Source organism: Rattus norvegicus, chromosome 1, assembly GCF_036323735.1.
Source record: "Rattus norvegicus strain BN/NHsdMcwi chromosome 1, GRCr8, whole genome shotgun sequence".
Taxonomy (NCBI): Eukaryota; Metazoa; Chordata; class Mammalia; order Rodentia; family Muridae; genus Rattus; species Rattus norvegicus.
Window position 1 is genome coordinate 158,384 of NC_086019.1, and position 25,390 is coordinate 183,773.

The window sequence follows — 25,390 nt, forward strand, 5'->3', positions numbered from 1 at the left end:
ATTAATAAGTATATATAGTAGTTAAAACAGTTAAAAATAACATTAAATGATCCATCTGTGTCACTCATTGTAGTCAAACTAAGTTATATAAGTTTGCATATCAGTGTTCCAGTTAAAAAACATAACAAAACAAAACAAAAAAACCAAACAAACAACAATACCAAAAAAACAAAAAAACAAAACAAAACAAAAAAAAAAAAAACAAAACCTGCTGAACCAGTTCCCATGTGTACCCATGCTATCAGGCTCTCACTAGATTAGGTTCCATCAGGCCATTGGAACTAGCACTAAATTATCTCAGCTGCACCATGCTACCCCAAGAAAACAGGTCTAGAGGAGTGCTGATACACAGGTCAACAAGAGGGTCAAGCCACCTTCAGAAACAGAAAGACAAACTAACACAAGAGATAACCTGATGGTGAGGCAAGTGCAGGAACACAAGCAACAGAAAGCAAGACTACTTGACATCATCAGAGCCCAGCCCTCCCACCAAAGCAAACACTGGATATCCAAATCCACTGGAAAAGCAGGAATTAGATTTAAAATCACATTTTATCATCATAATGGAGGACGTTAGAAAGTCAGAAATAACTCCCTTAAGGAAATATGGGACAACACAAGCAAACAAATAGAAGCCGTTAAAATGGAAACACAAAAATACAATAAAAAATTACAGAAAACCACAACCAAAGAGGAGAAGAAATTGAACAAAACCATCTAGGAGTTAAAATGGAAATAGAAACAATAAAGAAAGCACACAGGGAGAAAACCCTGGATATGGAAAATCTAGGGAAGAGATCAGCAGTCATAGATGCAAGCTTCACCAATAGATTACACGAGATATAAGAGAGAATTTCAGGAGCAGAAGATATCATAGAAAACATTGACACAACCATCAAAGAGAATGGAAAATGGAAAAAGCTGCTAGCACTAAACATACAGGAAATCAGGACACAAATCAAAGATCAAACCTAAAGATAATAGATATAGAAGAGTGTGAAGACTCGCAACATAAAGGGCTGGTAAATATCTTCAACAAAATCTTAGAAGAAAACTTCCCTAACCTAAAGAAAGAGATGCCCATAAACATAAAAGAAGCCTACAGAACTCCAAATATATTGTACCAGAAAAGAACTTCCTCCTGTCACAAAATAGTCAAAACACCAAATGCACAAACCAAAGAATGAATATTAAAAGCAGTAAGCGAAAAAGGTCAAGTAACATATAAAGGCAGACCTGTCAGAATTATACCAAAATTCTTACCAGGGACTATGAAAGTCAGAAAATACTGGACATATATTATACAGACCATAAGAGGACACAAATGTCAGCCAAGGTTGCCATATCCAGCAAGACTCTCACTTAACACAGAGGGTAAACCAAGATATTTCATGATGAAAAAAATATTAAACAAAATATTTCTACAAATCCAGCCCTACAAAGGATAATAGAAAACTTCAAAACAAGGTAGGAAACTTCACCCTAGAGAAAGCAAGAAACTAATCTCCTTGCAACAAAACCAAAAGAAGAGAGACACACAAACGTAATTCCACCTCTAACAATGGGAATAACAAGAAACAACAACCACTATTCCCTAATATCACTCAACATCAGTAGATTCAATTCCCCTGGAAGAGATAAACCTTGTAAGTAACCTCAAAACTCCTTAAGAAATAGAAGCAGTTATTTATAGTCTCCCAACCAAAAAGAGCCCAGGACCATATGAGTTCAGTGCAGAATTCTATCATATCTTCATAGAAGATCTCATACCAATACTGTCCAAATTATTATACAAAATAGAACAGATGGAGCACTATCAAATTCTCTTTTGTGAAGCCACAATTACTCTTACATGTAAAGCACTAAAATACCCATCAAAGAAAGAAACCTTCAGATGAATTTCCCTTATGAAAATAGATGAAAAAATAATCACTAACATTCGTCAAAACCAAATGTAAGAACACATCAAAAAGATGATCCACCATGATCAAATGGGCTTCATCCTAGGTATGCAGGGATGGTTCAATATACAGAAATCCAATAACGTATATCATAATATAAACAAACTGAAAGATAAAAACCACATGATTATTTCATTAGATGCTTAGAAAGCATTTAATAAAATTCAACACAATTTTGTGATAGAAGTCCTAGAAAGATCAGGAATTCAAGGCCCATACCTACACATACTAAAAGCCTTATACAGCAAACCAGTAGCTCACATCAAAATAAATGGAGAGAAACTTGAAGCAATCCCACTAAAATCAGGGACTAGACAAGGCTTTCCATTATCTCCCTACTTATTAAATATAGTTCTCAATGTCCTAGTCACAACAATCAGACAACAAAAGGAGGTGAAAGGAATACAAATTGGAAAGGATGAAGTCTAAGTATCACTATTTGCAGATGATATGATAGTATATTTAAGTGACCAGAAAGGTCCACCAGAGAACTACTGAACCTGATACATAACGACAGCAAAGTGGGTGGGTATAAAATTAACTCAAATAAGTCAGGAGATGTATTATACTCAAAGGATAAACAAACTGAGAAAGAAATTAGGGAAACAACCCCCTTCATAATACTCCCAATAATATAAAAAAACCTTGGTGTGACTTTCACCAAGCAAGAGAAAGATTTGTATGATAATAACTTAAAGTCTCATAGAAATAAATTAAACAAGATCTCAGAAGATGGAAAGATATCCAATGCTCATGGATTGGAAAAATTAATATAACAAAAAATGGCCCTTTTGCCAAAATAAATCTACATATTCATTGAAATCCTCACAAATATTCAAATTCAATTCTTCAAAGATGTAAAATAGCAAGTTGGAAATTCATTTGGAATAACAAAATCCCAGGACAGCTTAAACTATCCTCAACAATAAAAGGACTTTTTGGGGAATCATCATCCCTGACCTCAAGCAGTATTACAGAGCAATAGTTAAAAAATCATATGGTATTGGTACAGAGACAGGGAGACAGATCATTGGAAAATAATTGAAGACCTAGAAATGAACACACACCTATTGTCACTTGATCTTCATCTAAGGAGCTAAAACCATCCAATGGAAAAAAGGTAGCATTTTCAACAAATGGTGCTGGTTCAATGGAAGGTCAGCATGTAGAAGAATGCAAATCAATTCATTCTTATCACCCTGTAAAAACCTTAAGCCCAAGTGGATCATTGATCTTCACATCAAACCAGATACACTCAGACTAATAGAAGAAAACATGGGGAGGAGTCTCTAATACATGGGCACTGGGAACATTTTTCTGAACAGAACACTAATGCCTTATGCTCTAAGATCAAGAATCAACAAATAGAACCTCATAAGACTGCAATGCTTCTGTAAGGCAAAGGACACTGTCATTAGGACAAAATGCCAACCAACAGATTGGGAAAAGATCTTTAGCAATCCTACATCCCATAATGGGCTAGTATCCAAAATATACAAAGAATTCAAGAAGTTAGACTCCAGAGAGCCAAATATCCCTATTAAAAGGGGGGTACAGAGCTAAACAAAGATTCACAGCTGAGGAATATCTAATGGCTAAGAAGCACATAAAGAATGGTTCAACATCCATAGTCATCAGGGAAATGCAAATCAAAACAACCCTGAGATTCCACCTCACACCAGTCAGAATGGCTAAGATCAATAACCTGTCGACAGCAGATGTTGGTGAAGATATGGAGAAAGAACAACACTCCTCCATTGTTGGTGGTATTGCAACCTGGAACAACCTCTTTGGTAATCAGTGAGAAGGTTCTTCACAAAAGTGGACATTGTATTACCTGAGGACCCAGGTCTGCCTCTCCTGGGCATATACCCAAAAGACGCTCCAACTTAGAACAAAGCCACATTCTCCACTATGTTCATAGGAGCCTTATTTATAATAGTCCGAAGCTAGAAGAACCAAGATGCCCTTCAACTGAGAAATGGATATAGAAAATATGGTACATCTACACAATGGCATACTACTCAGGTATCAAAAAACAATGACTTCATGAAATTCATAGGCAAATGGAATGAACTAGAAATATCATCCTGGTTTAAGTAACCGAATCACAGAAAAACACAAATGGTATGCTCTCACCGTTAATTGGATAATAGCCCTAAATTTCGATTACCCAAAATGCAATCCACAGACCACATGAAACTCATGAACAAAGATGCTCAAAATGGGGATGTTTCACTCCTTACAAATGGAAACAAAAATTTCCATACGAGGGGATAGGGAGTCAATGTTAAGAGCACAGACTGCAGGAACAGTCATTCAGCTCCTGTCCCATATGTGGCCCATATATATGCAGCTACCAAAACTAGATAAGATGAATGATGGTAAGAAATGCATGCTGACAGGAATTGTATATAGATCTTTCCTGAGAGACACAGCCAGAACAAGTCAAGTACAGAGGTGAATGTTACCAGCAAACTACTGACCTGAGAATAGGACTCCCATTGGAGAAATTAGAGTAAGGATTGAAAGTGCTAAAGGGGCTTGCAACCCCATTAGAACAAAAATGTCAACACCCAGAGCTCCCAGAGACTAAACCACTACCCAGGCTGACCCATGGCTACAACTACATATGTAGCAAAGGATGACCTTGCTAGGCATGAATGGAAGTAGAAGCCCTTGGTCCTAACAAGGGCAGAACCCTGGTGTAGGGAATTTTGGGGGGTAGAAACGGTAAGGTGTATTGATGGAGAGGGGAACACCCATATAGAAGGGGGGTTGTAGGAGGCTTGTGGTCAGGAAACCGGTAAAGGGAATAACATTTGAAATGTAAATAAGAAATACCCAATTAAACATAAAAATCAAGATGCAACAAACTAACACAACAATCGGATTTCTATGATAAATTTTCAATCCCAAATACATCCAAACAATAAACTTACAAACAGTTGATAAGGATATAACCTGCCTGCCCAGAAAATATAAATTTGATTACAGAAATCCACCACATCTACCTTGACAATTCAAGACCACCCAGATGCAGATCACTCTTCTCTGTCTCCATCTTGATTTTTCTCTCTTCTTTTTCTCTCCCACCTTATTTTTTTACTGTACAATCATGGCATTGACCTAACTGGTACCAGCCCTCTCCTATCTATAGAAATCAACCTACATATCAGACATGCATCTGTCTTCTTGCAATGTAATCCAAGACAATACCATTTCAAAACATATACCAACTAGGCATACAAATATATGTTATATAATAATATCAGCAATAAAATTCTCTCTCATAAATGACAGGTATATTCTTTTATTCCTTTAAAGAAAACACATAAAATTATTCTCAACCATCTTATTGAGGTATGAACATACATCAAAGAGAAAAATATTTACCAAATGTCATTGAGTGTCAAGAACTGATTATCAGGCAAGAGATCAGCATTACAACCCATTAAATGTCTGCATAGGAATTGATATTGAACAGGATGCACGTTGAATCTGTATGATTCCAGGAATTATTGGATTTAGCATAATGACATATTCTTCAGATCACAAGAATCATGGGGAGCTTAAGGAGATTTTGTGAACATGCTCAACTCCTGGCTCAATGTTGCATGTGAAACTTCCCTTCCCTACACCAGGGAATGAAAAACATAATGTGCCATAATTCAACTCAAAGTCCAAATGATATGAAACATTTATACCTTCTCAACTCTTGTCTTACTATAAAAGTTCTGAGAAAATCTATTGGGTTCATAAATATTGCTGTTGACACATGGTCTGTTGAAGGCTGTTCAAGAGAAGATTGGCCTTTGGAATATTTGTGGCATGGATGTTAATGAAATCATGGCCGCTGTGGATGGAGAACATTATCTTCAAAACATGTTTTTGGAAATGTTTTGATCAAAAGTTTTCAGACCTCAGATGTAGAGCTTGAGGCCAGAATTTTCCCATTGTATCCAGGGAGCAGAACATATGATGAATGGAAAGAAACTGTTGAATATAATTAAGTGGATCGCCCGTCAGCAGAAGCCTTAAAATATACAAACTGGGGTAAATGTGTGTCTTATGTTTGCCTACGTAAGAATCAGGTTTCACAATTGCTCCATGCTAGATCCTACCAGACATGAAGAAGCTGTGTGCTTTCACTATTGCCTTTTTTCCTCTGAAGTTTTGTCTCATCTTGTGCAGTTTGACTGAACCCAATTGCTTTTGGAGGATAAAAAAGATCGAAGTTTATGATGGAGATTTGCAAAATGACTGTGGTTTTGTCCTTTTTACACTTGAGAGCCCTATTGAAGAAAATTTTTATAATCACATTATTAATTTTAGGTAAGTTACTAACTTAATTTCTTGTTTCAATATTATGAATTAGAAGTATATAACTGTACACAGCCTTTAAGATTCTGTCCTGTTTTTCCCCTTGTAACTTTAGGAACCACAGAATATTAATTATAACTTCAATCAATGTTTTGATACTTTCAAATGTGTCACAGTTTCCGTTAGCTTTAGTACATTGACTCTAGTTCACAAAGCTGGAAAACAAGAGAGACTGGATTCTATCTCTTGAATCTTTGTTGATATACATTGAAATATGTTTTTACCTTTACCTTGAGTTCATAATTCCCACTTTTGGCAAAATCTCAATATGAAGAGACTGCATCATTGCCTCTTTTCAATTTTCTGCCAACCTTTCCTTTATAAGCATGCATCTAAAGACATCAATAAAATGGTTATCTAATTTTGGCCTCTAAAAGTTGGGCATACACTCAGACATTGAAACGTGTGGTGGTGGTGGTGGAATGATGTCTACTATATATGATTAAATGTATATTATTACATATATACTTATGAGTGTATATATATGTACATATATGTACATATATATTTAAATATATATGTACATATATATATATATATATATATATATATGTCTTGCATTATAAAATACTCTTTAAAAGAGCCCCTCCTGTCATTCTGGAGTTGTCACTGAATATGGAAAATGCCTGCCAGATTTCTTATTCTGTTACCAGAATATCTTTTCATCCAGTGATGCAAACACTCAGTCACATACTAGAATTATTATCTGCATCATATGGATATTCAATATTTTTCTCACTTTTAAAAAATGTAACATTATGGAAAATCTAGGAGAATAAATGTATTTCTTGTTGATAAGAAGCTGTTCTCAATGTGGCTGCATAGTTCTTAGATTCCAAGTGTGAGATGTTATCATTTGTGCCTGCAAATCATGAGAGAAGGGATGTTGAAATCACTCAAATTTTAACTAATCCATGAGCTTGTGACATCATTCTTTCATAAACTGAAGTTTTCTGCACTTTTCTATCCCTGACTCTCATCCCATTTCTTATTCAAATTTGGGTCTTTCCGATTTAAACAAAATATTTTCTAATTGTTAGCAACAGTATACTTTGTACACTTTGATATTGGTGGTGGCTTCACATTATTGTAATTCTGTGTTAGGTCAGTAGAAATTCAATTTCTGATGCATTCTGTATCATTCCAGATCTCATTGGAAAAAATAGTGGACATTCTCATAAGTGACACTTCTACAAGTCATAATAAGATTTAAATTTACAAATATATGAATTGTATCAATACACTTTTAAGGTTTAGAAAGAAAAACTTAGATTCAAACAGTCAATTAAAAGTGAAAATTTCAGCAAAAAGAGCCTGTTTGGTGTTTTAGTCCTGATGAGAGGTATTTGCTAGTAGTAACAGATGAACAGATGAACTGCCAACTATGCTTGGGCAGAGGAACACATTTGAAATGAAAGAAGATCTTAGGGTTAAGACATCTATTAAAGGACCTTAAAGAATTAGGAGACCTGAAGTGTTAAGAGAAATTTCAATCCACTTTTACAAAATTAAAATAGTAGCAACACACTAAAAGGTGACTTCATGTTGACGTGATAGGAGCCAAAAGGATAATATTCAGGTTGCACAATATATTGCATCAGTTTATGTACTTGAAATGAATAAATAAATTTAAGTGGAAGATATCTTTAAATATGTATTGTTTAATGTATATTAACAGTTGAAACTATTAAATGCATGTTCTATGAACATGGAAACATTATTGATAATGTTTCCTACTATGCTATGTATAGAATTAGCATTTTCATATTGTATAACTTCAACGAGTTATTCCTAATTTGAAATTTGAAAAATGTTCTTACTGATATAATAATTTCTCTCCTCAAAACACTGATACTCCTTTTGAAGTAAACTGATTGCTAGATAATTTACACAGATACATAATTCATTTTGCATAAACTTACTCTGTGTTAGGTATTATTATATAAGGGCTTTTGAATATATTTCTAAATGATTCGCTTTTTAATCTTTTATGTTCTTTTGCTCTGCTTGATACTCAAAAATTATTTTGAATTTTGATACAATTTATTATGCAACATTTGGTATAGGATCATAAGCAATAGAAATTCTTAAATATGCATTAATGATATTTTTAGGGTTAAAAAGTACATGAAAAAGAAGTTGGACAAAATTTTTTGATGTAATATATGATTCAAAAAATATTAAAATTATTAACATGTTTAATATAAATTACATTTAATTACTAAAATTATAATGCAAATGTGTTATGTATTTCATGTGTTGTTTATGTCATGCTTTTTATTTTGTATTTGTGGAATTATATCTCCAAGAATATATTATAACAGTCTTAATCAATTGGATGCTAATGTAGTCTGAAGATGGTATTCAGAGGTAAAATAGTCCCCTTATTGATTGTCAATGTTACAAAATTTAGCATAGGTTAGTATCATGGGTCTATGAACTTTTAAATTGTATTCAAATCTTAAGATCTCTAATTAATGAGACTTATTTCATGACATTTAGACAGAAATATAGAATGCCTTGTGATACAAACTTAATTGCAATTGAAATTTTCTTTTTCAAGCATCTCCCTTAATCATCATTATGCTTGATTTTAGGATACCAGCAAGAAAATATGAATTTTTTCTGGTAATGTTTTTTGCTACTGATGAGATCAACAAGAATCCTTATCTTTTATCCAACATGTCTTTGATATTTTCCTTCATTTTTGGTATGTGTGAAGATACAATGGGAGTTCTGGATAAAGCATATTTACATCAAAACAACTATTTCGATCTACTTAATTATAACTGTGGAAGAAAGAAACGTTGTGATGTAAAACTTACAGGACCATCATGGAAAACTTCCTTAAAACTTTCAGTTAATTCAAGGGCACCAAAGGTAATAATGTGTGACACTGGACGAATTACCAACTTTAAATTCCATTTGCATGTGCCTACAAGAAAACTTGGACCCCATGCATTTATAGGTATGCTGCTAAACACACACACACACACACACACACACACACACACACACACACAGAGAGAGAGAGAGAGAGAGAGAGAGAGAGAGAGAGAGAGAGAGAGAGAAAATAAAATAATCAGAGTGTATAACTATACTGGGCAAACAGAAAAAGCTGGTTTCTAGAACATACAGTTTTGTCACGAATATTCTAGAATATATCAGTAAAAATCTATGATATGTATTGTGTAATCTTACTACCCTCAATCTGAGTTCTGAATGGTGAGTTGCATTACATGTATTTATGTCCAAACATCCTAACAATCATCTTCCTCATGTGAATGTTTCATCCTCTCTTCTATACTCTTTAGATTTTCTTTGGACCATTTAATCCTAACCTGAGTGACCATGACCAGTTTCCCTATATCTATCAGATAGCAACCAAGGACACATATTTGCTCCATGGCATGGTCTCCTTGATGTTTCATTTTGAATGGACTTGGATAGGACTGATCATCACAGATGATGACCAAGGTATTCAGTTTCACTCAGACTTGAGAGAAGAAATGCAAAGGCATGCGATCTGTTTAGCTTTTGTGATTATGATCCCAGAAAGCATTAAGTTATACAACACAAAGTTTAAGATATATGACCAACAACTTATGACATCTTCTGCAAAGGTTACTATCATTTATGGCAAAATGATCTCCACTCTAGAACTCAACTTTGCAAGATGGACATATTTAGTTGCACGGAGAATCTGGATCACAACCTCAAAATTGGATGTCATCACATATGATAAAGATTTCAGCCTTGATTTCTTCCACGGGACTGTCATTTTTGCCCACCACCACAATGACATCGCTACATTTAGAAATTTTATGCAAATAATAAACACATCCAAGTATCCAGTAGATATTTCTCAGTCTATGGGGCAGTGGAATCATTTTAACTGTTCAATCTCAAAGAACAAGAAGAAAATGGATTTTTTTATGTTGAAAAACCCAATGGAATGGTTAACACAGCACACATTTGACATGGTCCTGAGTGAAGAAGGTTACAATTTGTATAATGCTGTGTATGCTGTGGCCCACACCTATCACGAACTCATTTTTCAACAAGTAGAGTCTCAGGAAATGGCCAAACCCAAAGGACTATTCACTGACTGTCAGCAGGTAACGTTTCTTACATTTCATTATGCTTAGATTTATCAATGTGACCTTTCAGGCCCCTGAGAAGTTCACATACATTTGTTAGAGGTTATCTCTTGATATAAAGTTTTCTATACCGCAAAACTCCAAAATGACCTATTTACATGGATATATATCATGCACAGTGATAAGTTTTAATAGGAGACAATACATTTTCATAAATATAAGTGAATTATGTGAAAATTTGTTTTAACATTTAACCAAATAAGTTCAAAATTTAAAAGGAGCCAAGAGTTTCATCATAAAATCCTTAAGTGATAACTAGACTAGAATATTTTTCTCAAGAAGAATTTCTCAAAAATGAGTACATGTGCTCTGATAATAGCTATTCATTTAAATTAATAATATTTATAACAACACGTATGATTAAGAGTACACATTTCATTAAGTTAATGGGTATTTCATACATCTATGCAGTATGTCCATGATTGACCCACTACCATTCTTTACTTCCAAAACTTCCATATTTTATAACTCCCCCTTTTTTCTTACATATTTGGCTTTAGCTTTTAAATATTATTTTAGACAGACATGTGTACACATACACACAAATACCATGTGATTTGTTCTCTGGTAATCATTTATTCTAGCTTTCTTAACCAGCAACAATTAATGTGAAGTATATTAAATTGTAATTATACAATATAACATGTAATTATAATTTGTAATAATACAGTATAGTGTATTTTACTACATGGGGTTACTATAATATACCTGTATTTTCTGAAAGACATTAAAAAATTATGGGACATTCTCAATTTGGTATTTTCTGTATTGATATGCATTTGTAATCATATAATGATTCATCTCTTTCAGGTGGCTTCTTTGCTTAAAACTAGGGTATTTACTAACCCTGTTGGAGAGCTGGTGAACATGAATCATAAGGAAAATCAGTGTGCCAAGTATGACATTTTCATCATTTGGAATTTTCCAAATGGCCTTGGATTAAAAGTGAAAATAGGAAGCTATTTTCCTTGTTTGCAACAGAGTCAACATCTTCATATATCTGAAGACTGGGAGTGGGTTACAGGAGAAACATTGGTAGGTACACTACAATTTTTATTTTTTAAAGATATCTAAATTTTAAAATGGGAAGCACTCAACAATACCCCTGTGGTCAAGACCAATTAATATTCTTGCAAATGACCATTCTCAGTTACAAGCACCAAAATTAAATGACACTGAAATTCATTTGATCTTGTTATAGGGATCAAAGGACTCTGAATCCTATGGTCAATTGCATCCATATGACCATTTACCCTACCCTACAGAAACATATTTTTTTAAATTTATAACAATATATACAGTTAAACACACACACACATATGTACATATATATACATATATATATATATATATTGTTACTACATATAAACTATATATAACCTGATTATGTATGAACATAGTTGTAGCCTAATTAAGTATAGAATAGATTCATTATAAGAAGTATTTTCCTAGATTAAAACTTTTTTAATTTATAGATTTTTATTATTAATTTTACTTATTTACATTTTAATATTATCCTCCTTCCCAGTTTCCCCTCCTCTGCAGAATATTGCCTCATCTGGCATCAGAGTGAACAGAGACCCTTGGTCCTGTGAAGGGTGCATGCCAAAGAATGTGAAAATGTTAGATCATTGAGGCCAGAGTGGCCAGATTGTTGGGGAGCTCTTTAATAGATGCAGGGGCAGGGGTGGGATGGAATGGGGATTAAATGTTTTCTTTTACACTTAGGAAAAGTTCATTAATTGTATGAGAGTCTTATATGACATACTTTTTTCTTATTTATTGAACAAGTCTACTTGTGATATCCTACCTTCTCTTTCCATACAACTCTGTGTTCTTATTATTTTATCAGTTTTTAAGAGAAAAACTGATGCCACATAAAAGTTACATTTGAATTAATCACTTTAGCAAGGAGAAAATTTAAATTATTACACCTAAAATGTTGCATATATAATATTCATGACACAAATTATTGTATGATATTCAATGCATTTCAGGGTAATATAAAATAATAAATTTTCAGAGGAATACATCTGTTAAATTCCAAAATATTAATCTATGGTTCATTTTATATATGATGTATTCATGATCTTCACACAGACATACATATTAAATACATATTTATATAACATATATAATGTGCATATTTCATGTATATATATTGTTTATTTATAATTTATATTTATATGTGTGTGTGTGCCTGTGTGTCTGTGTGTCTGTGGGTCTGTACGTGTATTGCCTCAGGTTCCCTCCTCAGTGTGTAGTGAGACATGTACTGCAGGATTCAGAAAAAGTCATCAGAAACAAACAGCCAACTGCTGCTTTGATTGTGTCCAGTGCCAAGAAAATGAGATTGCCAATGATACAGGTACATGCTTGCATGCAGAGAAAAATTTGCTGAATTTGAATATCTTCTCTTTACAAACTAGAAATATGATATGTCCTAGATGGAAACTACAGCCCAAAAATCTCCATGTTTCAAAATTTAATTGGTTAAATAATATCAGTTTCCCTTGGACCCAGTTAATTACCTACAATTTCTTTCAAAAACAACCCATGTCTCTCAGAATATAATGGTTAATGCTTTTATACTATGCAGAAAATGCTTAGGGGGACATACATGTCTAACTTTTTTTTTTATTAACTTGAGTATTTCTTATATACATTTCGAGTGTTATTCCCTTTCCCGGTTTCCGGGCAAACATCCCCCTCCCCCCTCCCCTTCCTTATGGGTGTTCACCTCCCAACCCTCCCCCCATTGCCGCCCTCCCCCCATAGACTAGTTCACTGGGGGTTCAGTCTTAGCAGGACCCAGGGCTTCCCCTTCCACCGGTGCTCTTACTAGGATATTCAATGCTACCTATGGGGTCAGAGTCCAGGGTCAGTCCATGTATAGTCTTTAGGTAGTGGCTTAGTCCCTGGAAGCTCTGGTTGCTTGGCATTGTTGTACTTTTGGGGTCTCGAGCCCCTTCAAGCTCTTCCAGTTCTTTCTCTGATTCCTTCAATAGGGGACCTATTCTCAGTTCAGTGGTTTGCTGCTGGCATTCGCCTCTGTATTTGCTGTATTCTGGCTGTGTCTCTCAGAAACGATCTACATCCGGCTCCTGTCGGTCTGCACTTCTTTGCTTCATCCATCTTGTCTAATTGGGTGGCTGTATATGTATGGGCCACATGTGGGGCAGGCTCTGAATGGGTGTTCCTTAAGTCTCTGTTTTAATCTTTGCCTCTCCCTTCCCTGCCAAGGGTATTCTTTTTCCTCATTTAAAGAAGGAGTGAAGCATTCACATTTTGATCATCCGTCTTGAGTTTCCTTTGTTCTAGGCATCTAGGGTAATTCAAGCATTTGGGCTAATAGCCACTTATCAATGAGTGCATACCACGTATGTCTTTCTGTGATTGGGTTAGCTCACTCAGGATGATATTTTCCAGTTCCAACCATTTGCCAATGAATTTCATAAACTCGTTGTTTTTGATAGCTGAGTAATATTCCATTGTGTAGATGTACCACATTTTCTGTATCCATTCCTCTGTTGAAGGGCATCTGGGTTCTTTCCATTTTCTGGCTATTATAAATAAGGCTGCGATGAACATAGTGGAGCACGTGTCTCTTTTATATGTTGAGGCATCTTTTGGGTATATGCCCAAGAGAGGTATAGCTGGATCCTCAGGCAGTTCAATGTCCAATTTTCTGAGGAACCTCCAGACTGATTTCCAGAATGGTTGTACCAGTCTGCAATCCCACCAACAATGGAGGAGTGTTCCTCTTTCTCCACATCCTCGCCAGCATCTGCTGTCACCTGTTTTTGATCTTAGCCAATCGCACTGGTGTGAGGTGAAATCTCAGGGTTGTTTTGAATTGCATTTCCCTTATGACTAAAGATGTTGAACATTTCTTTAGGTGTTTCTCAGCCATTCTGCATTCCTCAGCTGTGAATTCTTTGTTTAGCTCTGAACCCCATTTTTAATAGGGTTATTTGTTTCCCTGCGGTCTAACTTCTTGAGTTTTTTGTATATTTTGGATATAAGGCCTCTATCTGTTGTAGGATTGGTAAAGATCTTTTCCCAATCTGTTGGTTGCCGTTTTGTCCTAACCACAGTGTCCTTTGCCTTACAGAAGCTTTGCAGTTTTATGAGATCCCATTTGTCGATTCTTGATCTTAGAGCATAAGCCATTGGTGTTTTGTTCAGGAAATTTTTTCCAGTGCCCATGTGTTCCAGATGTTTCCCTAGTTTTTCTTCTATTAGTTTGAGTGTGTCTGGTTTGATGTGGAGGTCCTTGATCCACTTGGACTTAAGCTTTGTACAGGGTGATAAGCATGGATCGATCTGCATTCTTCTACATGTTGCCCTCCAGTTGAACCAGCACCATTTGCTGAAAATGCTATTTTTTTCCATTGGATGGTTTTGGCTCCTTTGTCAAAAATCAAGTGACCATAGGTGTGTGGGTTCATTTCTGGGTCTTCAATTCTATTCCATTGGTCTATCTGTCTGTCTCTGTACCAATACCATGCAGTTTTTATCACTATTGCTCTGTAATACTGCTTGAGTTCAGAAAGATAATTTTAGGCATAACCTAAGCTGATGTATATTCTTCTTTGATCCTTTGTACGAAGAATCTTGACTACATGTACAGTCCACAAACTTTTTGTCGCCAAGCTTAGACCCTGACAAAGACAAAATGGTCAGAACAACAAGTGTTCTCTAGTGAAACATATTTTAAGAGCTTACATAGCATAAAGGATTAGGCATTTCCTATCAAAGAACTAGAAAAAGAGTGAAGATATCAAGAATGCATCAAGAAATAGGAGAGTGCTTATCATTAATCACAGCCTAAATAAGAAAAGCGGGATGAATGTCAATATCAATAATCTTCATGCCATAACCTTCTATAGCCATAACCATGGAAAGTGTAGTTGGGGGAATAGAAATTGTACGACAACAAGAAGGACATGCATAAGTTTATGAGACATACGGCTTCAAGCATGAAAATATTCCTATACACAAAAGATATTTGAATGAGGAATTGTATGTTCACAAGCCTATATGTAGACACAAAGTGCACAACACCCAAGCAAACAAAATACATAATGTTTTCATCAACCAGCATCAATAAATATGTCAGCATACTACCCTTCTATCTGAATAGTAAATTTATGGATTGAGAAATAAAATAAACTGAGATTATGCATATTAGTAATTATATTTTTATTTCATTTTTCTTTAAGAGAAAACTTTTCCATTTTCTGTGATGAAGATTTGTTCTATCACAGAGCGTAGGTTAATGGACAGCAGACTTAAGTTAGTAGTCCCTAGAGCAATAATGAAAGAAATATATTCTCAACCCCAAACTATTTATTGCTATATCCTCTGAATAAAACAAATATACAATTATTAACTACACAATTATGATATTTTGTAAGGGATTATTGTTCTTTGCCAGCAGATATGGAGCAGTGTGTGCGGTGTCCAGATGATTCATATGCCAACTTAGAACAAACCCAGTGCCTCCAAAGAGCGGTGACGTTTCTCGCTTATGAAGATCCATTGGGGATGGCTCTAGGCTGCATGGCCCTGTCCTTTTCAGCCATCACAGTTCTAGTACTAGTCACTTTTGTGAAGTACAGGGATACACCCATTGTGAAAGCCAATAACCGTATTCTCAGCTACATCCTGCTCATATCTCTAGTCTTCTGTTTTCTCTGCTCATTGCTCTTCATTGGACATCCCAACCAGGCCACCTGCATCCTGCAGCAGGCCACGTTTGCAATATTTTTCACTGTGGCTATTTCTACTGTGTTGGCCAAAACAATAACTGTGGTCACAGCTTTCAAGCTCACTACTCCAGGGAGAAGGATAAGAAAGATGATGATAAAAGTGGCAACTCACTTGCTCATTCCCATTTGTACCCTAATCCAACTTGTTCTCTGTGCAATCTGGTTGGTGACATCTCCTCCATTTATTGACAGAGATATACAATCTGAACATGGGAAGGTAATCATCATTTGCAACAAAGGCTCAGTCATTGCCTTCCACTTTGTCTTGGGATATTTGGGCTCCTTGGCTCTGGGGAGCTTCACTGTGGCTTTCTTGGCTAGGAACCTTCCTGACAGATTCAATGAGGCCAAGTTCCTAACATTCAGCATGTTGGTGTTCTACAGTGTTTGGATCACCTTCCTCCCTGTCTACCACAGCACCAGGGGGAAGGTTATGGTTATTGTGGAGGTTTTCTCCATCTTGGCTTCTAGTGCAGGGTTGCTAGGGTGCATATTTGTCCAAAAGTGTTATGTTCTTTTAGTTCGACCAGATTTAAATGTTCTTCAGAAATAAAAAGATAAATTGCTTTATCGAACCTTTGAGAGTTTTAAAATTTTAGATGTTGCTCAACATATCTATTTTGCTTTGTCTTAAGAAAAGTGTTCATAAATCATCAAAGAAAATTAAGTAATATCTAGGGATAGTATTTGTAACACAGAACAGCACTGCCTAAAGCAATATCAATTAGTAAGTTTTGGTGGCAAATGAGCTCTCAGAAGCCTAAACATATTGAGAACAGGAAATATCCATTACTGAGAGGCTACAATCACTTTGATTTGTAGATATGTGTTTAAGAAATATTCTTAATTACAGATTAATATAAGTTGATTCCGCTCCATGTAGGCAAGACAACTTCCAAGCAAGATGTTCTGGGAGTTATAAGGAAGAAGACTGTCATAGGATGGACAGGAAGCCAGTGATCAGCATTATTCCATGGTCTATCATTGAATCCCTTCATCCATGTTATTTTCTTGGCTTCATTCAATTAAGGGTGACCAAGGTACATAGGGAAATAACACTTTTCTCATATATGTTTTGACCATGGGGTTTTTTACAGCAACAGAAACTAAAACATCAGCTAATTGATAAATTGCCTTATGTGGGAATTGGATTGCCATATATTATGGATGAGATATTAGAATAGATTTATAATATACTATTAAGATATTCTGAATATCAATAACATACTAAGAATAGTACAGTATATGAAAAGGACTATGGGGGTCAGATTTTGCCTGCTCTTGATCTTTATATGAAAACACACCATATCATTACAAAATGTAAGAATGTCTCATATACTGAGAAAAATTGATAAGAAAAATAATGTAGTACAAATTACCATTTTCAAAATTTGGTGAGTGAATTCTGCAAACATATAAAATACTTCAGATGAAGAATCTCATGCACTTTCTCCAAATAGGAATAATTGAAGATTATTTAGTTTCATTTTAGATACACAAACACACAGATTAAAAAGAACATAACACACTACTATTTCTGAACAATAGTTTGTGAAATAGTGTCATTTTTTCAAAATAATGGTTTTTGATTTTTTATTTTTTACTGTTATTTGGTACTTTACTGTTCAGAGTGTAATTTAATTGCTTTTTTACTTTACAAATCCTGATTCTAACACACCTTTTTTTAACCTCTCTCTGCACTCCCAAAAAGCACAAGTGCTCTTATATCATTAAATATTGCTGAATACATACATGTATTTTATATACATGTACATTTTGAAATATAAACTGCAGGAACCATGCAAAAATTACATACATTTATGTTCTCATGGCTCACCATTTGATACTACATAACCAACAATTCTTTGTTTCTTTCCCTTGCAATGACAATGTGTCCTATTCTCTTACTTAGAGATTCCTTTAAATTGTTGTGTAGCCTAAAAGCTTTGCAAGCTTTCTTCCTTCCATGCTGACATGCACAGTGTGATGATTCTTCCTCAGATTTTATTGTTGGAGTCACATTCCTAAAACTTTTTTTTCTACCTATGTTCTTCTTAGAATATTCTTCTTCACAGCTAACTTCCTCATCCTTTGACACTGAAGATCTTTCCCACCAACTTCTTCACTAATCCCTGGAGTTTCTGTTGTTGTTACTATTGATTTTGTATTTGTTGTTGTTGCTGCTGTTCCTTTGGTTGGTTGGTTGGTTGGTTGGTTTTGTTTGGTTTAACTTTTTGGTTTGTTTGTTTCTTGTGTTTTGTTTCGTATCTTTGGGTGAGGGAAAATTTTGTAAGAGGATACATTCATTTTTATACTCTTTACCTTTACTCTGGAAACATGTAGTGTAATTTCTACCAATTTGAATTCTAGTATTTAGAACTAAAGCTTCTGGTTTCTGACTACCACACCTTCTATATTTTATATATGGAGATATATAAAATGTGAAATCTCCATTTTCTGCATACTGTCACATTTCCCTGACTGTGAAGGAAGTTTGTTAGTCTGATAAAACAGTGTCAAGTAACTTTTTCGGAAATTCTACTTGATCATTGAACACATCATCAGCAATGGTCAACGTTTGATATGTACTCATATGATGTGCAATAGTTTGAAGTCCTTTGACAGATTTTTAAGATCAGGTTCCTTCCATAGATGACTTTTTCACCAAGTTCTTTTTTTCATTTAATTTAATTTAAATATTTATCTTTTTTATTTCTTCTTTGTGACTTTCACATTATGCATCTCCACAGATTCATTTGATAAAGCATATGCAAAATATTGTACTGTTTAATTTTTATAACCTTGATAAAATTAGAACCATTTGAGAGGAGGAAATGAGAACATGAGTTTAAGGTGCTTCTTTCATTAGTCATCAGTGTAGCTGGACTCAATGCAATGTGAGAAATGCTATACTTGGCTTGTCAGCCCAGTGCAGTGTCGAAAAGCATACTTAGAAAGTCAGTAATTTTTATTCCTCTATGGCTTCCTTTAGTTCATGCTTAAGTTTTTACCATGCAATTCTTTTTTTTTTTTTTTTTTTTTTTGGTTCTTTTTTTTCGGAGCTGGGGATTACCATGCAATTCTATAAGCAGGAATACAATTCTATAAACAGGAATTTTAGGAATCCTAAAATTCCCCAATTTTCTGTTAGCACAGTAACAGAAATCAAATGTGAATTTGTTGCATAATTTGATATAAATCAAGGACTGGGTCTTAATCACAAAACAATATGATTGAAGTGTTTTTTAAGCAATTGCTTTTTAATGAAAACATAATGCCAGGCATGGTGGCAAATGATAGTAATATTCTCAATATGAAGGATGAGCTAAGAATGGATTTAGAGAAACAAAGTTAAAACCAGGCTGAGTGATGCTAGATCACATCTAGCATTTGTAAGTATCGGTACTTTTAATTTCAATAGATATATTAAATGTTCTGTATTTGGGACTGTGGAGAGTGTTTGTTATTTAAGGGAATGTTGTTCCCAGGCTCACAAGCACCTATAAATACATCTTTTGATTTTCATAATCCTCTTTTGTCATCATGCACTCATGAACATATGAGTCTCTCCAATCACACAGATAGGATTTAAAATAAATGGGAAAACAAAACAAATGAAAAGACAGCAAATATACTTCGAAATTTTTCCCAGATTTATTTTTTCTGAATTGAAGATATTTGGACCTAACCTTATTTTAGGCTCAAATTCAAGAACTCATACTAGTTCTGAAAATTCAATTTTCAAGCCAATCATCCCTAAGGGATTATGGCATTCATCTATACACTTCGCAGATGTACTTCCTAATGTGAAAAAGCAATCCCTCATATAAACCACATAACAAGTAAAACAGCAGCAGTCACACACACATAAATGTTCTCTGGGAAGGTGTGTAGAATTGCTGCCAAATGCCTGTAATCTTGTGAAGAAGGCATATGGGAGGACTATAAGTTAATCAAAGGCATCGTTTCTACACAGTGTCCTTATGACTAACGTAAATGATGAGACAATATCTTACAAGAAATAGCAAAGATTCTCTCAGCTTTAAAAGTTTCATTTCCCTATGTTGAATATTGGCTAGAAAGCTTGGTGGATTGTAGAATCTTCTGGAATCAACAGCATCACTCATTCTCTCAGTTGAGGGCAGTGGCACAAGAAAAATAAAACATGAACCTTTCTAAGAAACTCCATCTTCTAGTCCTTATGTTTCTCACTTTCTTCTTGGTGTCACAGTTCAGAATTATTAATTCTCTTGTATAATGTCAAATGGAATGCAAGATTTTGGCAAGAGGATTTAGAACACCCATTGTCAACCAGAGAACCAAATAATACTATTAAAAATGGAATACAGGACCAAACAAAGAATTCTCAACTGAGGAATTTCGAATGGACACGAAGAACTTAATGCAATGCTCAACATCCTTAGTTGTCATGGAAATGCCAAACCAAACAACCTTGAGATTCCACATCACACCAGACAGAATGGATAAGATTAAATCTCAGGTGACTTCACATGTTGGCAAGGATGTGGAGAAAAAGGAACATTCCTCCATTTTAGGTGGGATTGCAAGTTGCTACAACCACTCTATAAATCACTGTGGCGGTTCCCCAGAATACTTGGCATTGTAGTACCTGAGGATCCAGCTATACTACAGCTCAGAATATATACCCAAAAGATGCTCCAACATATAACAAGGACACATGGCCCAATGTGTTCTTAGCAGCCTTACTTAATAATATCCAAAAGCTACAAAGATGCCAGATGCCCTTCAAACAGAAAAATGAATACAGAAAATGTGGTACATTTACACAATGCAAAACTACTCAGCTATTAAAATAATGACTAAAAGCAATATTTAAGCAAGTGGGTGGATCTAGAAAATATCATCCTGAGTCATTTAACCCACTCAAAAAGAACACACATGATCTGTACACACTAAGTTGATATTTGCCCAAAAGTCCTGAATACCCAAGAAACAATTCACAGACCATATGAAGTTCAAGTTGAAGGAAGACCAAAATGAGCATGCTTCAGTCTTTCTTTGAAGGTAAATCAAAATACTCACAGGAAGATATACAGGAACAAAGAGTGGAGCCGAGACTGAACAAAAACTCTTCAAGAAACTCACACAGCTATGAATCCATCCCATATGCAGCCACCAAACTCAGTCACTATTGCTGATGCCAAAAAGTGCTTACTGACAAGAGCCTGATTTGGATATCTCCAGAGAGGCTCTATCAGAACCTTACTAATAGGAATAAGGATTGAAGTCAATCATAAGACTGAGCACAGGGAAGACAATGGAGGAGTTGTAGAAAGGACTGGAGGAGATGAAGGGGTTTGTAACCGCATAGGAAGAACAGAAATATCAACCAGCTAGACCTCCACCCACAGTTACAAGGACTGGACCGCCAAACAAAAATGGTGGGACCCATGACTCCAGACAAATATGTGGCAGAGGATGGCATATCCAGCATCAATAGGAGGAAAAGCCCTTGGCCCTGTGAAGGCTCATTTCCCAAATATAGCATAATGCCAGGGCACTGAATTGGGAAGGGTGCATGGGAATGGAAAATCTTCATGGAAGAATGTGGAGGGGAAGGTGGATAGAAGGGAGGGAAAGGAGATAACATTTGAAATGTAAATACATAAAACATCCAGTTCAAATTATTAGATTTCTTCTAAATACATCTTTTAAGTGATCTTCAGTTATGTAGTTGGCACTGACAGGACTATTATAGAGAACAGATTGGATGCAATCTTACAGTTCACAATTTCGTGCAAGTAATTTTTTAAAATTGATTGATTTGTTTATTGATTTATTGATTGATGCTTATGCATATTAATGGTAAGCCTCATAAATGTATGTGAAACACGTTTTCCTAATGATGACGATACATAGGATGTCATATAACATAGAAGAAGTAAAAGTCCATCTCTCAGCATCAGTTGAATGCATACCATTATCCACTTAGTTGTATGGTTATGTGAAAATGTCCCCTTCCGTATGGCATGTCAACTTGTCATTTTGAATGTCTTCCTTAGGTGATTCACTTATTATGTTAGCAAGGTGCAGCTCCACTATTTCATACAGGATATTTCCTCTTACCACGAACCCTAGTGCTCTAGATTTCACCATCTTCTAGTCCCTTCACATGAGGTACCTATGAACTCCAGGGGGTAGTGTCATGTGGTGCATGTATCACATAGGGTTGGACACCCCAAAGTTAGATGTCCCTTCATGTAAACAAGTAGAGATTTTCTGCAGTGCAGAAAATTAAAAATTGTCTTATTTTTAATAAGTCAATTGAAAATAACTTGTATTCTTAGAAAACAGTACTATGCTTATTTGTGGATAAGCATAGGCATTAAAAATTAGTCTGGTTTACAGAAATAGAATTATTTGGTTCTCTGTTAGGTTCTAAGCCCTCAAGAGTTAAAGAGTACATTAGAAGCTATATTTGCCACAGCTCAGAAGAAGGGCATAAATTCGGGGATGTTGTTGTAAAAATATAAAAAATAAAAGGCTGTCTTTTAAACAGTCAATGTCTGGCACTGTGGTACCCCAAAAATCTGTTAGATATCCTAAGTTTCATAGTGCTGAGTGCCTCCACAATGAAACAGGAGATAGCATATATTAGCAGATTGACAGTATGCATAAAGATCTAAAACAAAAAGAGGCAAATAAACTCAAGAGGAGTAGATGGCTGGAAATAATAAAACTCACAGCTGAAATCAACCAAGTATAATAAAAAAGAGATATACAAAGAATCAGGAAAACCAGGACCTTGTTCTTTGAAAATAATCAAGATAGGTAAACCCTTAGATAGAGTAACCATTGGGCCCAGAGACAGTATCCTAATTAACAAAATCAGAAATGAAAGGGAGACATAACAATGGAGGAATTTTCCTCTTTCTCTACATCTACCCTGACATCTGTTGTCACCTGATTTATTGAACTTTGCCATCCTGACTGGTGTGATGTGGAATCTCAGGGTTGTTTTGATTTAAATTTCCCTGATGACTAAGGATGTTGAACATTTCTTTATGTACTTCTCAGCCATTTGATATTCCTCAGCTGAGAAATATTTGTTTAGCTCTGCAGCCCATTCTTAATAAGGTTATGTGGCTCTCTTGAGTTTTATTTTTGAGTTATTTTACATTTTGGATATTAGCTCTCTATCAGTTGCAGGATTGTAAAGATGTTATCGCAATCTGTTGGTGGTTGTTGTCTCTTAATGACACTGTTGTTTGCCTTAAAGGAGCTTTGCAGTTTTATGAAGTACCATTTGTTGATTCTTGATCCTAGAGCGTAAGCCATTCATGTTTGTTTGTTTGTTTGTTTGTTTGTTTTTTCTTGAGGAAATTCTCCAAGTGTCCATGTACTCGAGACAATTCCCCAATTTTCATCTATTAGGTTGAGCATATCTGCTTTGATGCAGAGATCAATGATCCACTTGGACTTAAGCTTACATTAAGGTGGTAAGAGTGGCTTGATTTTCATTCTTCTAAATCCTGACCTCAAGTTGAAAGCACACCATTTGTTCAAAATGCTATATCTTTCTTACACTAGAGGTTTATACCTCCTTTGTCAAATATCAAGTGACCATAGCCATGTGTGTTCATTTCTGGGTATTCAATTCCATTCTACTTGTCTTCCTGCCTGTCTCTGTACAAGTACCATATAGAATTTTATCACTATTGCTCTGTAATACAGCTTCAGGTTAGGGATGGTGATTCCCTCAGAAGTTCTTTTCTTGTTGAGGGTAGTGTTCACTATCCTGGGTTTTTAAATTGCTCTTTCTTTTTTCTTTTTCATTTTTTTTCAGAGCTGGGGACTGAACCCAGGGCCTTGTGCTTCCTAGGCAAGCCCTCTACCACTGAGCTAAATCCCCAACCCCTTAAACTGCTCTTTCTAACTCTGTGAAAAACCCTCTTGGAATTTTCATGGGGATTGCATTGTATCTGTAGATTGCTTTCAACAAAACATCCATTTTTACTATATCATTCCTGCCAATGCATGGACATGTGAGGTCTTTCCATATTCTGAGATCTTCAATTTCATTTTTCAGCCACTTGAAGTTCATTTCATAAATATCTTTCACTTACTTGCTTAGAGTCACACCGAGGTATTTTATGTTATTTGTGACTATTATGAATGGTGGTGTTGCCCTAATTTATTTCTCAGTCTGTTTACCCTTTGAGTGGAAGATGCTACTGATTAGTTTGAGTTAATTTTGTACACAGCACATTGCTGAAATTGGTTATCAGGCTTAATAGTTCTCTGGGTGACCTTTTGGGGTCACACAAGCATACTATCTCATCATCTACAAACAGTGGTATTTTGAAATCCTCCTTTCTAATTTGTATCTCTCTCATATCCTTTTGTTTTCTGATTGGACATGCAGGGTTTCAAGTACAATATTGAATAAGTAGGGAGAGAGTGGACACCCTTGGCTAGACTCTGATTTTAGTGGGATGGCTTCAAGTTTTTCTCTTTTTATTTTAATGTTGGCTACTGGTTTACTGTAGATTGTATTTACTATATATGGGCCATGACTTCCTGATCTTTCCAGGACTTTTATCATGAAGGTGTGTTGATTTTATCAAATGCTTTCTCGGCATATAATGAAATTATCATGTTTTTTTTTCCTTTTAGTCTGTTTATATAGTGAATTACATTGATGGATTTCCATATAGTGATCCATCCCTACACCCCTGGGATGAAGCCTACATGGTCATGATGGATGAATTTTTGGATATGTTCCAGGATTTGGTTCATTAGATTTTTATTGAGCATATATGAGTCAATATTCCGGGCAGAAATTAATCTAAAGTTCTATTTCTTTGTTGGATTTGTGTGCGGTTTAGATATAGGAAGGAGTGTAGCTTCATTGAAGAAATTGGTTAATGTTCCTTCTGTTTCTATTTTGTAGAATAGTTTTCAAAATATTGGTTTTCAGTCTTCAATAAAGGTCTGACAGAATTCTGCATTAATCCTATCTGGTAGTGGTACATTTTTGATTGGGAGACTTTTGGTAATCGTTTCTATTACTTTAGGAGTTATGGGAATGTTTAGGTGATTTATTTGGTCCTGATTTAACTTTGGCCCC

The 25,390-nt window shown here is 35.2% G+C and overlaps 1 protein-coding gene across 3 annotated transcripts; it reads left to right on the plus strand.

Moving 5' to 3' along the window:
* Positions 1-5,992: 5,992 nt before the first annotated feature.
* Positions 5,993-16,851, plus strand: Vom2r1 (vomeronasal 2 receptor, 1). Of its 3 annotated transcripts, none has more exons than XM_039090201.2 (6): positions 5,993-6,296; positions 8,942-9,224; positions 9,659-10,462; positions 11,315-11,539; positions 12,749-12,872; positions 15,945-16,831. In XM_039090201.2, exons 1-6 carry the CDS (start codon positions 6,091-6,093, stop codon positions 16,829-16,831), a joined length of 2,529 nt encoding a protein of 842 aa, XP_038946129.1. In that variant the 5' UTR covers positions 5,993-6,090. The 3 variants fall into 3 exon arrangements, with proteins under 3 accessions (XP_038946129.1, XP_063129228.1, NP_001092931.2); XM_063273158.1 differs by having other exon boundaries at positions 5,998-6,296; positions 15,948-16,851; NM_001099461.2 differs by having other exon boundaries at positions 6,091-6,296; positions 8,954-9,224.
* The last annotated feature ends 8,539 nt before the right edge of the window (positions 16,852-25,390 follow it).